This window comes from Leptonychotes weddellii, chromosome 5, assembly GCF_054177405.1.
Source record: "Leptonychotes weddellii isolate Sample4059 chromosome 5, ASM5417740v2, whole genome shotgun sequence".
NCBI lineage: Eukaryota > Metazoa > Chordata > Mammalia > Carnivora > Phocidae > Leptonychotes > Leptonychotes weddellii.
The window spans coordinates 42,104,171-42,121,817 of record NC_138373.1 but is presented as its reverse complement, the minus strand read 5'-3'; the positions used below and the strand labels follow the sequence as shown (position 1 = coordinate 42,121,817).

The following is a 17,647-nucleotide window of genomic DNA, read 5'->3' as shown; positions in this document are numbered from 1 at the left end:
TGGGGGTTGTGGAGATGGGTGGAGCACCACACCTAAGAATGAAGCTTTAAGTTGGGGAGCTATTTGTAGTTTTTGAGAAAAAAATGGGACATGATTTGACTTTAGGGAAATTACTTGTCACAGTATAAATTAAGTATTGGGAAGTGGACGTGGGAAGATCAGTTAGCAGCTAACGCAGCAGTAACCCAGGCAAGAGATGTTACATTGAATGGGAAACAGGACGGACGGGGGACAGAAGATTCCAGAGACCAGTGGTAGAATCCACAATGTCAGGTAACTGAGCGCAGAGGAACAATTCAGATCTGCCAGGCTTCCCGCCTGAGTCCCTCAAGGCCCCGGAGACAGGAAGGTCTGAGCTGTAAGAACCGTAGTGGTCATCTTTTCCAGATTAAAATGAAAGACCAGGCTTGCATTCATTGAGAGGCTATTGTCTTCTAGATGTTGTCACAAAGTCCCATGCAAACATTAACTCAACTAATTCTCTTCGTAACCTCGCAGAGGACAGGTCACCTGCCCGAGGTCACATTACAGAGTTAGTGCGTGGCAGAGCTATGAGCAAAGCCAAGCTGTCCAATGACAAGCCCATTCTCCCACCTGCTCTGATACGCTCGTTTACGTTCATGTGTGTGTTTTGGAACATGAAATGGAAGATAAGCGAATGCAGAACAGGAACACAATCTGGTACTTCTTTGCACCCCTTACATTACCAAACTCTCGTGGTGAGGTCAATAAATACTTGGTGAATTGATTTTGTGTTGAGCTGGGCACTAGAGGGCATCATTAAAACACAGAACAAAGGTTCTCATCTCTTTTTCAATTAAAAAAATTCATTTTGTGATGATAGCTTCTTCCTTTACACAAATAAGGTGTTTTGAAATATTTTTTGAAGGACATAGCTTTTATTAGAGATCATCATTGATTTTGCCATTTTAATTAACCAAAATACCACTAATCAGACCTGCTGGTAGGTAACCACGAATCAACTACTGAACTGGTATCACTCTAGACAGCAGAAACGTCATATTTAGGTGAGTCTGTGTAGCCTTACATTTAGATCAGGTTGAAGGTAGATTGAGGGCTCCCATGACTAACTTCATAGATTCCTGAGGACCTGGTGTTTATGAGCTTCCACAAGGAACTAAGGTTATAACCACCCTGCAATTTATCACCATCTCCATTTTACTGGTGGGCTCACTGAGACCTAGAGAGCTCCCAGAGTCTGGCCCACTGTCACAGGGGCAGAGTCTGACCCCGGAACTGTTTGACTCTCAAGACCTTGTCCCTTTAACTGCATCATACAGCAGACTATGTACACTCAGAGGAAGCACCGCATTCTTACTGGAAAGAATATAAAAAATGAGGTTAGCTTTATCTCTACATGTTTCTACAGGAGCTTCGTCTTGTAAAGCCACAGTGTGAGGGGCTCACACACCTGTCCTTGCCCTTGTCTCTTGCTCTGAGAGCCACTCGGCACAGGAAAGATGGCAATTTTGCCAGCACTGTAACCTGACCTGTGGATGCCCTCCCCACGCGTGCAGTGTTGTAAAGTTAAATTACCACTGCTGGCCGGAAGCTCAGTGCAGAGCCCCTCATGAAGCTCTGTCCTCGGACGTGCCAGGTAGGACAGGGGAGGGACCTCCGGATAAAGCACTGCCGCAGATGAAAGAGCGAAAAAGCAAATCACTTTTGGCCCACAAAGAATACTTTTAGAGACAAGCCATAGGGGTGAGTTGCACTCGCTCTAAAAATTGAATTGAAGTCCTCACTATGTTTTCTCTGTGCCATTTTGGTGCTCTGTAAGTGGTGGGTGTACAGTCTTGAGAAATCAGTTCTGACAGTCAGAAATGTTCTTGCTAGAAGATTCTGTGTTCCAGGCAGCTTGGAAAAGCTGCAAACTTCTAGGAACATCAGGAGCTACTCTGCTATTGAAATTTCAGATAAAGGGCTGGTATCCAAGATCTAGAAAGAACTTCTCAAACTCAACACCCAAAAAACAAATAATCAAGTCAAAAAACAGGCAGAAGACATGAACAGACACTTCTCCAAAGACATACAAATGGCTACCAGACACATGAAAAAATGTTCAAAATCACTTGTCATCAGGGAAATCCAAATCAAAACCTCAATGAGATACCACCTCACACCAGTTAGAATGGCAAACATTAACAAGGCAGGAAACAACAAATGTTGGTGAGGATGTGGAGAAAGGAGAACCCTGTTGGTGGGAACACAAGCTGGTGCAGCCACTCTGGAAGACAGTATGGGGGTTCCTCAAAAATCTGAAAATAGAGCTACCCTATGACCCAGCAATTACACTACTGGGTATTTACCCCAAAGATACAGATGTAGTGAAAAGAAGGGGCACATGCACCCCAATGTTCATAGCAGAAATGTCCACAATAGCCAAACTATGGAAAGAGCCAAGATGCCCTTCAACAGATGAATGGATAAAGAAGATGGGGTCCATATATACAATGGAATATTACTCAGCCATCAGAAAGGGTGAATACCCACCATTTGCATTGACCTGGATGGAGCTGGAGGGGATTATGCTACGTGAAATAAGTCAAGCAGAGAACGTCAATTATCATATGGTTTCACTTATTTGTGGAACATAAGGAATAGCATGGAGGACATTGGGAGAAGGAAGGGAAAAATGAAGGGGGGGAAATCGGAGGGGGAGACGAACCATGAGAGACTATGGACTCCGGGAAACAAACTGAAGGTTTCAGAGGGAAAGGGGGTAGGGGGATGGGTTAGCCCGGTGATGGGTATTAAGGAGGGAACGTACTGCAAGGAGCACTGGGTGTTGTGTGCAAACGATGAATCATAGAACACTACATCAGGAACTAATGAAGTACTGTCTGGTGTCTGGCCCAAGCTGATTCATACACGAAACTCTCCTCTCTCGGTGGAGGTCAACCATGCCTGTAGAAGTCACCTGGTTTACCAGGACTTTTTAATTTTATTTATTTATTTATGTATTTATTTATTTATTTTACCAGGACGACTTTTAAATGTGTATAAATAAATGCTCCACGGGATTGCGATCCAGGAAGCCAGGATGTGAAAGCGGTGGTAAAGGTCTCTTACCTCTCATCACATGTGGGGGAGGAGTTGCCTCCAGCACTTGGGCTCCCAGTACGGGCATTGGGATCTTTGGTGTTGGGGAAGGGTTGACCCAAGATGGGACTGAACTCGGAACAACCTTGTTTCCATAATACAGGGCGCCTGTATAGAGAAACCTGTAGCCATTAGTTCCCATGGAGATTTCTTACAACTTCAAGTATCTGTGTTACGCAGACCCTAGAGGTTCTCGGCTATGGTTTTCTCCCATTACTTTTATTCCAGAACTTTCTCTGTTCCCGCTTTTCCTGTTTTTCCACTGTGGGGCCTGCTCGAGGGCTCTCTGCAGAGTCTGGGCCCCGGACTGTGGGCTCTGCCCCACAGAGGCTGGAGAAGGGCCCTGCGTCTTCAGCCCAGGCCCCGGAGATGATGTCCAGGCCAGCCTCTGGAGAAGTCCTGGATTACAGCTGCCTCGGCCTGGGTCCCTTCCTATTGCCTCACCAAACAACAATCTAAACAATTCAGTTTCTCAGCCAGCTCGTTTCCCCTGCTGGTTATAGCAAGTTCATTTTGCTTTCTGATATACAGGCAGCCTTCCTGTCTTAGAGAAAACAAATGGCAGTTCACCTAGGTGTCTTACCTAGCTGATACAAAATCACTTATAAATGCCAGTTTATCTAGGGCGAGTTTCTGCCCAGAGAAATTTAGCTGTGGGGCCCCAGGCTCTTGTAACTGGGATGTCAGAAGTAAGAGCTCCCTGAACCCTAGACTGCTGCGGTTACCTGGCATCTCACTCGGACAAAATGAAAAATGTGGAAAGTGATCCCTCCAGGGTGTGCAGGCCATTCTTAAGACTGTATTTCAATAGGACTAGTTCCTAAGAAAGGGAGGGCAGGAAGAAGGTGATAAGCCAACGTCCTCTAAACTTGGCACACGTGCCCCTGAGCACAGCTTAGGACTTCTCCCCAGGACACAGAAATCATGGGTGGCTTTGTGGCAATTTCAAGGTTCTCAGCTTCCACGTGTACTTTTCCTAAGAAAACCCCTTTCTCCCAGTTGAGAAGTGGAAGGCATGCTCTCTCACTAAAAACCCCCCGGGGAAAATTGGTGTAGTGCCGAAAACTGGAATGACTCCAATCCGTTGCAAGGGACACAAATCCGTTTGCAAGTCAGTTTCCAGTTCTTTGCTTTAAACAGCGTTGAAGTAGGACCCGAGCTGCCACGCGCTAGATCATTAAAAATAATTTTTGCATACTAGATCCTATGTGAGTTTGGCATATAACTTTGAAGAAGCTGTAAGTGAGTGACAGTTGCTGTGACCAAATTCATTCCATTCCTACTTAACCTATGTCAACAAGATTTATCCGGACTTAGGCCTATAAAAACATTTTTTTTAAAGATTTATTTATTTATTTATTTGAGAGAGAGAGAGCACATGAGGGGGGGGAGGGTCAGAGGGAGAAGCAGACTCCCTGCCGAGCAGGGAGCCCGATGCGGGACTCGATCCCGGGACTCCAGGATCATGACCTGAGCCGAAGGCAGTCGCTTAACCAACTGAGCCACCCAGGCGCCCTAAAAACATTTTTTTTAAGATTTATTTTTAAGGAATCTCTACATCCAACTTGGGGCTCGAACTCACAACCCCAAGATCAAGAGTCACACACTCCACCGACTGAGCCAGCCAGGCGCCCCTAAAATTTTTTTAAAGAAGAAATGACACTGAATCTGATCTCTTTCAATCTATTAATAAATAACACTTACCCATAGGTACTCGAAAAAACAGCCACATTTTTTTCTCATTAAGAGATGATTTTCAATAAAATTTTACTTTGGGATATCAAATTTATAATCCATGTATATTATTTTGACCAATTGCCTACTTGTAGTAATTTTAATAAAACTCAATCTAGAAAAAAAATTTGAACACTCAGAATCTAATGGTCACAAGAAATTGAAAAAAATTTAAATTTGTAAACATTTTTCTTGCATAGGAGCAGGATGATCAGTAAAAGTCTTTCCCACATAGCAGTGTATTACACTGAGACATAATTCTGTCAGTAATGGAAATACCAGTTCAACTAGAAAAAAGAACCATGTAAAATTTCTAATAATAGAATTTGTTTATGTATTTTTTTTAATGGATGATGGAGAGTACCAAGTTAGGTATTCCATGTCGTTGGATACACTTAAAACAGTGATGTAACAGGTTTATTTTAAACATTCACTACTGGGGCACCTGGGTGGCTCAGTCAGTTAGGCGTCTGCCTCCGGCTCAGGTCAGGATCCCAGGGTCCTGGGATCGAGTCCCGCATCGGGCTCCCTGCTCAGTGGGAGCTTGCTTCTCTCTCTGCTTGCTGCTCCCTAAGCCTGTGCTTTCTCTCTCTCTCTCTGACAAATAAATAAATAAGAAATCTTAAAAAAAAATTCAATGTTTACAATACGCCCCAAATTAAATTCGCTGCACTATTTAAGTGTGATGAAAAATGGTTAAATGCTGATTTAAACAATGCGTGCCGGGGTACGTAGGTCTTCAAAATTCCTTTGGGAGCTAAGTGAGCAAAAGTTCTAAGACCATAACAATAAACTACCCCAAAGTAAATTGACAGGAAGAACTCGGACACACGGGGACCCAGGGCTGGGAGCAAGCGGTGGGCTACAGGGGGAGAGGAGCCGAGGTTGGAGGACCCCAGTGCAGGCTAAGAAAGCTGACCCGTCCTATTTGTCCAGCAGATGGAAGCACTGACCTGAGCAACAGGAATGATCTTGAGGGGGAGAGTCGGCCAGCATGCGCTCATCCCCGGCCTCGTTCTCAATCACCATCGCGGTGAGTGGGGTCACTATGTGATGTTCCAGAGACATCTGCAGGATAGTTTTTGTAATTTTCCTTTTGGCAGCAGCTGTAGGAGCCAGGCTTCTATATTTGGGAAACAGAGGCATTCGAGAACATTACTGTGCTTACGTCCCACACCCCACCACCTCTGGGCTCAGCCGGGACCCTGGGGACTCCAGATAAAAGAAGGCTAACTGGCTCCATGAAGCCAGGATTTTATTTAGCCATGCAGTCCTACAGGACTTTTTTTTTAAAAAAAAAATAGACTTTATTTTTCAGATCAGTTTTCGGTTCACAGTAAAATTGAGGAGAAAGGACAGATTTCCCAGATACTCCCTCTGCCCACACGCCACAGCCTCCCCCATTATCAACAACCCCCCACCGGAGTGGTGTATTTGTTACAACCTATGAACCTAAGCAGACATTTACTCATCACCAAAGTCCATGGTTTACATTAGGGTTTGTTCTTGGCGGTGCACATTCTGTGGGCTTTAACAACCGTGTGATGACATGTATTCACAATTGTACTATCGTACAGACACTTTCACTGCCCTAAAGATCCCCTGTGCTCCGCCCGGTCATCCTGCCCCTCAGCCCCTGGCAACCACTGATCTGTTTTCCAGGGATTGTTCCTGAAAAATCAGTATTGAACTTCAGCAAAGTGCTGTGTATCTGTAATTTTGCTGTGAATGCACCCAGCATGCTTCAGTAAAGGGGCAGGGATAGTCACAGAAAACTAATTGATGGTGACCATGATTTCTACCACAGGTGTGTGTGTGGGGGGTGTTCTGTGGGAAGGAGAACAAAGGACCCTTCAGAGAGGACAGAAGTGTTCTATAACGATCCGGGTGGTGATTCCATGGGTGACACATCTAAGGATTCATTAAACTGTACGCTTAAAATTCATGCACTTCACCCACTTTGTGTATGTTATACCTCGATAAAAAAGAAAATTGTGAACTCAGCTTTACTTAAAGTGCTTGGAACCAGTGGAAATTGACAATCCAAATCCCGAGTTAATTTGCCACTTTTCTTGGTTCCAAATCCTTCTTGTGTATTACTTTCAAAATATTCAAGGCAAACCTCTTACTTTTGCAAATCCCTGTTATGTATACTCTTCTCTTCTTACCGCTCAGCTAGAAGTTGGTTGATTGTCAGATAGGCCCACAATTTCCTGGTGAAATCAGGATCTGCATGCTTGTCTTTTGATAGAAAATCCTCCAAGTCGTCCATTTCGGCCAGAGTTTCTAAGACTAACTCCGTGTTAGCCTGGATGATGGAAGATTCAGTTGAAAGACATCGGGGGAGCAGAACTATAGTTAATCAATCCACATTTTTCCTACCTACTGTGAGTGAATCAGGGAGCTATGTAACTTCAAGGGAAGCGCAAAATAATTCAAAAGAATACAAAAGAGGAAGTAAGTGCACACATGCAAGGTTTGGAATTGACTTTGGGATCAGAAGGGAAGGATTTACAGAATGGTTTGGGGACCATGGCAGAGATATTCTCATGCCTTCCCTTCCACTTTATCACTTTTATTCCACATGCAAGATTCTTGGAATGAAAAATATTAACCTGTTAATATACAAGATGGACTGTATCGAGGGGACCAGTTAGTCTTTTGAGAAATAAGGAGATAAGTAGAAGTACCGAAGTGGCAGTGATGATGCTCTGTAACTGCTCCAATTTGTCAGGGTTATATTTTCCTGCCACCACAATCTCTGAGCCTCCAAAATAGTTGTGGAAACTGTTTTGAGTGACATCCGATACTGATAAGTGGGGATAGTTGAACTGAACATTCCGGAGCAATGGAGTAGAGACCTGGTTGTAGAATTTCTACAATTCATAAAAAACAGAGAAATCATTATTTTCATACTACTTCATCAGTCTAACACACTTTTTTAAAAGGGGGGAGGGGCAGAAGGAGAGAGAGAGCATCTTAAGCAGGACCCACGCCCAGCACGGAGCCCGACTCAGGGCTGGGTCTCACAACCCTGAGATCATGACCTGAGCTGAAATCAAGAGTCGGACGCTTAACCAACTGAGCTACCCAGGTGCCCCTAAAGTGCTTTTTGCTGAGATTCCTCAAATGGTTAGCTGGTATCTCTTAATTTATTTTCACAGGATCTCTGTGGAAAGCTATGAGACAGGGAGAATTCTCACAATTATCAGATGAACTGAGAAATGGAGAAACTAAAAAATTGTTAAGAATATTACCCTTGGGGGTGCCAGTCAGTTAAGCATCTGCCTTCGGCTCAGGTCGTGATTCCAGGGTCCTGGATGGAGCCCCGCGTCAGGCTCCCTGCTCAAGTACATTTACAGGCTATCGTTTGATCTGTGTTGCATTATAAAAAGCTGATACCAAGATGCCAATGCACTTTGAAGGGGAAACAATGGCTGCGATGTTAAGAAGGACCAGTTGTTTAGTGGGACTGGAGAGCCCAGAAGCTTTGATGATGCGTGGGAGGACTTGCTCAGGGAGTAGGGCGTGTGTGCCCATCCCCCTCCTGCCTTAAATCTCACTGTCAATGCAGAGCAGATACCCATGCAGGGTGGGGTGAGAAAGCAATCGAACACTTTCTGGTTGTCACGGCCGAACATAGCTGAAATGATGACAATTGTGACTTAAATTTGGCTAGTTGAATGACTTTGAGTGAAGGAGGAAGAAAGAACAGAAAAAAAGTGTTACTTTGAGCTGGGAGGATGTGTCCTGGTTTCCATAAATCCTTTGAGCAATTCCACGGTTTTCATTGGATAGTCTCTTCAAAAAATCGTAATCAACGTCAAATCCTATCCCCAAGCTGAACAAGGAGATATTGTCTCGGATGTTCTGCTTCACGTTTTTCTGAATTTTTGACAATTTCAGTTCACCTAAAGTTGATGACGACAGAGAGGAAGAGAATGAGGGGCAATGTTATAATGTTTTTGGAAAATCCACGGAGGGCAGTTTAGCAAAATTTGTTGAATTAAAAATGCACTTCCCCTTTTTAAAAAAAATTTTTTTATAAAGATTCTATTTATTTATTTGACAGAGAGAGACACAGCGAGAGAGGGAACACAAGCAGGGGGAGTGGGAGAGGAAGAAGCAGGCTTCCTGCGGAGCAGAGAGCCCAATGCAGGGCTCGATCCCAGGACCCCGGGATCATGACCTGAGCCTAAGGCAGACGCTTAACCGACTGAGCCACCCAGGCGCCCCTGCACTTCCCCTTTGACCCACAGACTCAACTTCTAGGGGTTTTTCTTAAGCTGCACTCACACAAATGGAAATGACGTATGGGCAATCATACATAGCAACTCCATTATTGGGAGTAGCAACAGATTGAAAACAAATGCATAGCAGTAAGGGAGGTTGGTTAAATGATGATACATTCAAACTGTGGGATACTATGCAACTATGCAGTTATTAAAAAGAGCAACGTAACTGTATGTATTTATATTGAATGATCTCAAAGATACATTTTTAAGGGGGAAAACAGTGTAAAAATTGGTATATGTAGGATGTATTTGCATATAGGCATGTGTGTATGTATGAGTGTGTATATATATTCACATATAAGTGTGTATATATGTATATGGAGTATACACATATGCACAGAATATATCTGGAAAGATACACAAGAAATTGCTAACCAAAGATTGCCTCCGGGGACAGGAACTGGATGGTTAAGGGACAGAAATAAGAAGCAGACTTAATTTTCTGCTATGTTTCCTTTTCTTCTTTATGAGTTTATTCTCAAATTGAGTTTTTTATTTTTATTTTTTTCAAGATTTTATTTTTTTTTAAAGTAATCTCTACACCAGTGTGGGGCTCAAACTCACAACCCCGAGATCAAGAGTCACATGCTCTACCAAGTGAGCCAGGCAGGTGCCCCTGAAATGGAATTTAAAAAGTAAGCTGATCTGAGAGGTAGAATTCAATCTCTACCACTGAATCTACCACAAAACCATAATGACAAATGGTTGCTTTTCGTCTAAAACTCTAGTGGCCACTGTCATGATTGGTCCACTGGTCTTCCTTCCATCGAGCTGCGTCTGGCACAGGTCCTTATCTGCATGGCAGACTGCAACACAATCTAGCATGCACTTTTGTATTTGCCAGTAGAAAGACACAGATGAAGCAGATAAAAATAACAGCACATGATAGAAGCCAGGAGAAGTTGGGCCATTTTGTGGCGAAGAATGCATAATGTACAGGATATATCAGAAAGAAGTCATTTCTCCAGTTGCCGTGAGTGACTGGGGGAATGTGGAGAAGGATAGAATAGGATGGAGAAGGATGCAGACTCCAGAAGTGTTCTGGAGACTGGGGATGGACACACTCATCCCACCCATTCCCGTACACCACCTCATATACCTTAAGCTGAGGGAATAAATGTAATAGCCTATTATTACAATTCATACTCAAATTTCCCCACGTTGTGGAGGCCAAATGGGCGCTTTCAAGAGCATCACCAAGAAATGTCTGGGACTGGGTTTCAAGGGAATGAGTGCTCCAGGGTCAAAAGAAGTCTCCTGTTAGAAAGCATGGGGCTACAGTGGTTTAGAAACTTGCAAATGCCATCAGATTTCCCATTTGAAGCAAGAGTTAAATATTTGTCACTAGAAGATTGAAGTGCTACTTGCCTACTGTTGGGTCGCCGTCAGAAACCAAAATGATCAGAGAGACTGATTCAGGGTCCAGCATTCCCAAATTATTGGCTTCATTCAAAATAAAGATGGCGCGCAGAAGGGCTTCGTTGATATTTGTGCCTGTTAAAGTAACATTATGTGCTGTTCCGTTATGTACTCTCTCTTTGCACAAACACCATCACATCCTGGGTTCAGGTTCGTCCGTCTGGTGATTACTCATATGTCATTTTATTCAGTACCCAAATCCTTCGATTGTTTTCCAAGTGACACAAATTTCTCCCAGGCTGGCCAAGATTCCCCAGGGGAGTAAAATACTCACTTTGTAGTAAACTATTCCCTTAAAGATGAATTCATCCTTTCAAAGCACCCATCTGTCATTTTGTTAAACACCCAATAGAAGGTCCCTAAATCAGCCTTGCTGACATACTGGGACATTGGTCTGGGGACAGTTGCGTTTTATGCTGAGAGTAATAAGAAGGCTAGTGTCACTTGCTGATATCCTTTTCTGAGAAAGATTGGGATGGTCACAGACTTGTGTGAGATGGGTTATGCCTCGTACTTTCACAAGAAATTAGTATTCATCATGGAATAATGCATGCATTACTTAAGGCAGACCATTGCAAGCTGGGCAAAGACCACTGTGGTAGGGAGTGATACTTGCTAAGTGAATGAAGATTTGAACCCTATGAATGTTTCTCACTGGGCTCTAGGGTAAAGTCACTCACCTCCACTAGGCTGGATTTTCTCAATATACTTCTTGGCATCTGCAATCTGTGTTTTAGTAGCTGAGACTAAATCATTTCTCCAGGTTCTAACATTGTGGTTGAAGTCAACCACAGAGAATTGGTCTTCATCTCTTAGGTCATCCAATATGGTCTTCATTGCTTCCACTGTCTATTTCAAAAAAGAATGAAGAAGGGTCTCATTACATTAACTCTCAGCCCAAGAAGAAAGGAGGAAGACCAAGAATTCATCCTACCATCTTGCAAGTACCAACTCAAGCTGTCATTCATCCAGAAAACCTCTTGGTCATAAGCCAGCAGATCTGTGGTACTTTGTCAGAGCAGCCCCAGGTGACCAAGATGAGGCCTGGGGGGAAGGTGCATTGAATGTCTGCCATGTTGGGAGGGAATCAAAGAAAGCGGGGAGCCCTGAGCACCCTTACCAACAAGGAGGTACTTACTTGTTTCATTTTTATTCCCCACATTGAGCCGCTAACATCAATGACAAAGAGGATGTTTTTGGGAATTGGGTCCAGGTTTTCAGGAGCAAAAAAGTGGACAAAATATCCATTAAATACCTGGAAAACAGAACACAATGTTTAGCATGTAGGAAGGCAGGGCCCTAGGGACTAAGAGAGAAGAGGCAAGCCACAGGGAACAGGACGAATGCTGGTCATAAAGGGGAGGCTCGGTGTCCATCCGTGTCTCTCCCTCCTTCCTGCTCTCCCCCACTCCTCTGCTGGGAAGGTCCAAGACTTCTGGGTAGTTTCATTCCCCAGGGCATTTCACTTTGCTCCCCTCCATCCACCCAGTCTTCATGGACAGCCTGCCTTCCAGGCACCCTGCTAGCCAACAGCCAATCGGGCAGAATCTCTGCCCTCACCGGGCTCACAGGCCAACCCAGGATCCAGACAAGTAAAGAGACAGTTGTAGCAGAGTATTACATGCTGTGACCAGGAAAATAAAGGACTCTGAGAACGCCCAGTGGACATGTATCTGACTCAGATGGGGGAGTCTTTCCCATGGAAATGGAATCTGCACTGGACTTGAGCATGAGTTTGGGACTTGGGCAGGCTTGGCGGGTGCAGGTAGGAGTGGGGAGGAGAGTTCCACACAAGGGTGAGAAAATATGGCACACTAGGGGCTCTGTAAGTGGTTCAGCACCACGAGGGCTATTGAATTCAAGAATTCAAGGAATTAGAGTGGAGAGTCAGCAGGACAGATCATGAAGGACCTTTATCAGCACTCTAGAGAGTTTAGATTGTTCTCAAAGTTACTAGAAGTTCGCTCCAACTGAATTTGGGATCTCCGTCTTTGTCTTCTGCTCTAGGCTCTAATGCCTGGCTCCCCTAGTTCTCTTTCCACTGCCCTTGGTCGCTTCTACCAGGACAGTACAATGCCTAGCTGGAAATGTGTAGCTGTGGACACTTCTCTACCTCCCCGTCCTGGAGAGAAGCACAGACTTCCAGATACCCTCTAAGGGCTCTACCTTAGCACAAGGGAAATACAGACATACACCTAAGACACGACAAAGGGGGAAAAGAAATTGAAGAAATCTCACAGTGAACATTGGCCCTGGAAATCACCACTAGCCCAGATCGTTCTCTTGGTTGTTCCGTCCACCCATCCCCATAATCTCTCTGCTTTCTTTGATAGTTTAATTGCAAAGGGCCTTCGTAGGTTATCCAAAACTCCCATTTTGTGATTTTCCTATTGTACTTCATATAAGGCCTAGAAGTACCCTTCTGAGACAAGAACATGAAACTCAATGATGCTCTTTTTGGTTTTCTTGACATGAAAAGATGATGCTTAGTAACACTTAGGGAAATAGGATTCTATCCCTTCTCTGAAACTGGACGCTTGCCTTGGCAGCTAGGAGCCACCCAGAAGCCAGGGGGGCTTGTTCCAAAAGACACCTTTGTTTGGCCTCAGCATGGCAGTCCTCTTGGAGACTGGTTTTACTCACCTCGAGTTCTCCGGCTTTCTCTTCTCTGTTCACATCATACATCACCACCAGCTCTCCGTCTACTGCAGTCTCAGAGCAGTTGGAGCATTTTCTTTGCTGTACCACAGAGGGCTTGAAGGACACATGTGCCTGGAAAGAACAGTGACATCAGAGCCCAGTCTCTGCGCCTCTCCCTCCCAAGATGGGGGGCTGACAGCTTCCTGTGCACACAGGTGAAGAGTATTGCCTGTGGTTTGATGGCCAGCCCCGACCCAGGCAGCATCAGAAGTCGCATTCCCAATGTAAGGGACAGTGGCCGGGCATGTGACAGGGCATTTGCCAGCCTGTGGTGCTGCTGCCCAGGTTTTAGGACTTCTTAAGATACTCAAAGAATTCCTCCCTTCCCCCAACAGAGAGATGGCGACCAGCTCGAGAAAGTCTGTGAAAGGTTCTTAGAGGAGTTTGACTCCTCCACTGTTAGTTATTATTGGTCATGAAGCGAAGAGAATTAAGCTGAGCATCTCTTGCTGTGACTAATGAAAATCTACCACGTGATTTATGTGATTATGTGAAAGCTGTCTTTTAGCTACGGTCAAGCACATGACTTGAGGGAAATGGGGCCCCAAAAGGGACAGTCACTGGTCAAAATGTAATGAAACAATAGATTTTGCTCAGGGATCTCTGTTCCTTCACAAACTTCACTACCTGACCACTTTTCTGTTCCCCAGAGCACAGGAGGGGCAAAGAACCCATGAGCTAGTGGCCACTTAAAATAAGACTCTTTACAACAAGCAATACTTATGATACCTTCTGCTGTCCTTTAGATATGACAGTAACACCGTCAAAATGGCCATCAAATGTGTCAGGAACATGGAGAAATTTGATTCCCTGAGGTTCAATAACCCACACGTCTACCTAGAGTTGAGAAAGAAAATTACTCAAAGCATCAAGGTATCTTTTAAGGTTTTTTTTTTTTTTGAGCAAAAAGTACCATGAAAACATCCTCTGTTGTTTTTCTCATCTTCAGGCTTTCCCAGAAGTGACCCAGTGTGGGTCCATGATCACTTCTGCACGTTCCTTAACTGCCGTGGATCTGATTCACCTCGCCACAGGGGCTGAAGACCCTTTGGGCAACTCAGTGCTCCCCTCCTCTTGCTTCATTCCTCTGGGTTTCATTCCCCATCTCTATCCTAGTCTATTTTTATTGTTGTTGTTTATAAGAGTATTCATGTTGTCAAAGGAAACAAAGGAAGGAAAGCCATTGCGAAATGATTCTGCCCTTAGTCTGTGGATCTGTCAACGAAGGGCCAGGGCTCTTTCATTCCTTTTCTGTCTACGTGCTTGAACAGAGCGAAGCAGAAGGAACTCCCTTTGGATGATCCTTGGAAAAACCATAACCACGGCTTTCATTTCTCTCTATAGACTCTAAGTGCTCTGCTAAGCACTTCACATGTATGAACTCATTTAACTCTTACCGATATTCTTACTATCTATTTTATTTGTTATTGCTTATTTTATGGATGAAGAAACAGACTCAAAATTACCCAGCTTGGAAGTGGCCGAGCCAGGCTTCAAACCCAGGACCCAAGCTCCTAATACATTTTACACTGCTTCTTGACTTCCAATAGCTTGTGCTCCATCTTTTCAGTTGACTTGGACACACTATTCATTAGTCCCAGGCCACAATATCCTATTTGTTTTTCATGAGATTTCCCAGCTTTTGCATACACCCACTTAAATGTGAGGCCATCAGATGGAGCCCTATGCACATTGGTTTCCTTACTGCCTCTTACTCATTTAGGATCATTTATAACAGTGATGAGCTCGCTCTCTTTTGGAAGTCCCTGCCTTTGGAATCATGCCACATTTTTCTCTAATTTTTACTTTTTTAAAGTAGGCTCCATGTCCAGCATGGAGCCCAGCACAGGGCTTGAACTCACAACCCTGAGATCAAGTCCTGAGCTGAGATCAAGAGTCGGACGCTTAACTGACTGAGCCACCCAGGTGTCCTGATTTTTTTTAATCTTCTTTCAAAAAGTCATGGACACTTGTCTAAGCAGAGCCAACATTTTCTTTCTTGGTTATTACAAATTCCAGCATAAGATGTGAGTTTAATTTGCCTCCAAGATTCCCATTAGCTCCAGGTTCTCCATGTTGGTAAGAACTAAATCTACACAGAATCAGGTGGATCAGACATCCCAGGACAGTTTGACCCAGACATTTTGGGTAGTTGATTGAGCAGTTCCTGGAGGAAAGGGAGAAAAGTCAGGGAGTTGCAGAAAACTGGGTCCACTGCTTTCTCTCTTCCATAAGGTTCTACCTATAAATAAGTGTAGAGTACTCAGGACAAAGTTCAGTCTCTCCATAAGAGCATAAAAATGGCAGAGGGATCTTTTCCCGAGTGTCACAGAAGCTATTAGTAGTCCTGTGCTCAATTTGATGCAGACATGGCCCCCAAATCTAGTAGGAAACTGTGCTTTGGGGGTGTGTACCTAAGATCCCATCACTGGTTCATTGACAGGTTGGGACCAGTCCATGGTGGCCTTGAGTCACCCACCATATTTATTGGCATTTCTGCAAGGAACCAGCTATGGGAGTTGGAATAAGATCTTTTTCCAAGATTTTATATATCCGGAAGGTAGGGGTGGGGGTTAAAAAGAGATGTGTTCTCTGTGATTCCTGTGAGGGAAACGTATTTCCAGTTAGGTGGCCCTTCTGATGGTGATTAGAAAGCTTTTCTGGAATAAACACAGGAGAAGGTCTAATTTTATGATTTTGCCTTAACTTATCTCTGGATAAGATCAAGCCTCTTTAGAAATGAATACATTTCATAGATGGTTACGGCTGGAAAGTACCTTAAGAATCACCTGGTCCAAACTTCTTTCACAGATGAGACACTAGTTAGGTTTCCGTAGTGTAGTGGTTATCACGTTCGCCTAACACAGATGAGACACTGAAGGCCAGGAAATGGGTTCGCCCAGAGCCCAGGGCTGTGAGTGTTAATTCTGGACCAGAATTCGGGAAACTTGCCACTTTGTCTAACACTCTTGTTAATAAATTAAGACTCCATCTGTCTTATTTTAAAGACAAGGAATTCCTAAGAGCATGGAAAATTTAAGGATGAACAAAAATTTCAGAAATATAAGAAAGATTTATGTGCTACATAGTATGTGTGTTAAGAATCATTATCTTCATGGACTCAAACTCAAATTCTTGGATTAATAGCATAGAACATAGTCTCAAATCTTAATTGTTTCTTAGCTGTTTCCTTAGGCAAGTTATTTATATATCTCTCTAAATCAGGGTTAATGAGATTTACTTTATAACTTGTGGGGAGGAATCAATGACATATAATGTAAGTATCTTATCCAAAATATTACAGAAGTATTCTCATAGCACTAACTCAGTTGCTATTAATATTATTAACAACCTGAGCATTTGCATCATTGTAGGCAAGATGCCAATCACATCTATTTACCATGGGATTCATAGAATTGAGCAAGAGAATGGCACACATTCATCATCACTCCTAGAAAAATAGCCAGGGTCACGTGTTGAGTTGTGCAGAGCCTCCAGCCAGGGCTTCAAGAGGGTGCTGAGATCCTGCCCATAACCCAATGGCCAAGTCATTTGCCCTGACATGGGGCTGCATTTGCCAGGACGAAGGGCATCTTTTCTTAATTTTCACCAAGGCCCCAGATGTGCCAGCAGGGACACTGAAAAGAACTCAGTGGCATATCCCCTGGGAGCAAGTTGATGCCACACTGTGGTCATGGGAAGAAGGTGGGTTCCATTGGTCAGATATGCACCTTTTCAAATTGGAATAAAAATTTCATCATGATCCATTTATCCCTTGGAGTCATCTCTGCCTGTGGACCCCACCTTCCTATCAGTCAAATGGAGAGACAGACTGGACCATATACTCTCCCGGGCTGCTTCTGGCTCTGCTCTGCCTTTGACACAAAATGTTCATGTGATGTCACAAAGATTCAAGCCCCCAAAGAGTGTCTCAGTTCTTAGGGCAACAGGTGAAGATGATAGTAAAGGTGAGTTCGTATCAGTAGGGCCACGGGGTCGCAAAGGAAGACAGCTAGCATTCACTGAGTTCCTATTATTTGCCACCTATTTCCATAAATTATATGGAAAATATGTTCTAGCACCCTTCCCTCAGATGAAAAAAGGGACCATCAGGAGAATGTGTCCCATGTCAGAGAAGGCTAGTGTAAGGGTTGAACGGCGCTCTCCCCCGCTACCCGTACCCCCGAAGACATGTCTACATGAAATCCCTGGAAACTGAATGATACCTCACTTGGAAAAAGTATCCTCATAGATGAAGTTAAAAGGTAAGGATCTTGAGATGAGATCATCATGTCAGTGGACCCTAAGTCCAGTGACGTTTTCATATAAGAAGAAGGCAGAGGGTGATTTGAGACACATGGAGGAGAACATGGTGT

The 17,647-nt window shown here is 44.0% G+C and overlaps 1 protein-coding gene across 1 annotated transcript in view; it reads right to left on the bottom strand.

Moving 5' to 3' along the window:
- ITIH2 (inter-alpha-trypsin inhibitor heavy chain 2) overlaps window positions 1-17,647 on the bottom strand; it is a 33,751-nt gene that overhangs the window by 6,870 nt on the left and 9,234 nt on the right. Inside the window, exons 7-16 of the mRNA XM_081820552.1 lie at window positions 14,001-14,108; window positions 13,215-13,343; window positions 11,710-11,826; window positions 11,252-11,420; window positions 10,521-10,646; window positions 8,587-8,768; window positions 7,548-7,733; window positions 7,026-7,165; window positions 5,811-5,980; window positions 3,094-3,231 (exon numbers count right to left, since the gene is read on the bottom strand). Coding sequence (XP_081676678.1) covers window positions 3,094-3,231; window positions 5,811-5,980; window positions 7,026-7,165; window positions 7,548-7,733; window positions 8,587-8,768; window positions 10,521-10,646; window positions 11,252-11,420; window positions 11,710-11,826; window positions 13,215-13,343; window positions 14,001-14,108 — 1,465 coding nt within the window. The remainder of the gene's footprint in view (window positions 1-3,093; window positions 3,232-5,810; window positions 5,981-7,025; window positions 7,166-7,547; window positions 7,734-8,586; window positions 8,769-10,520; window positions 10,647-11,251; window positions 11,421-11,709; window positions 11,827-13,214; window positions 13,344-14,000; window positions 14,109-17,647) is intronic.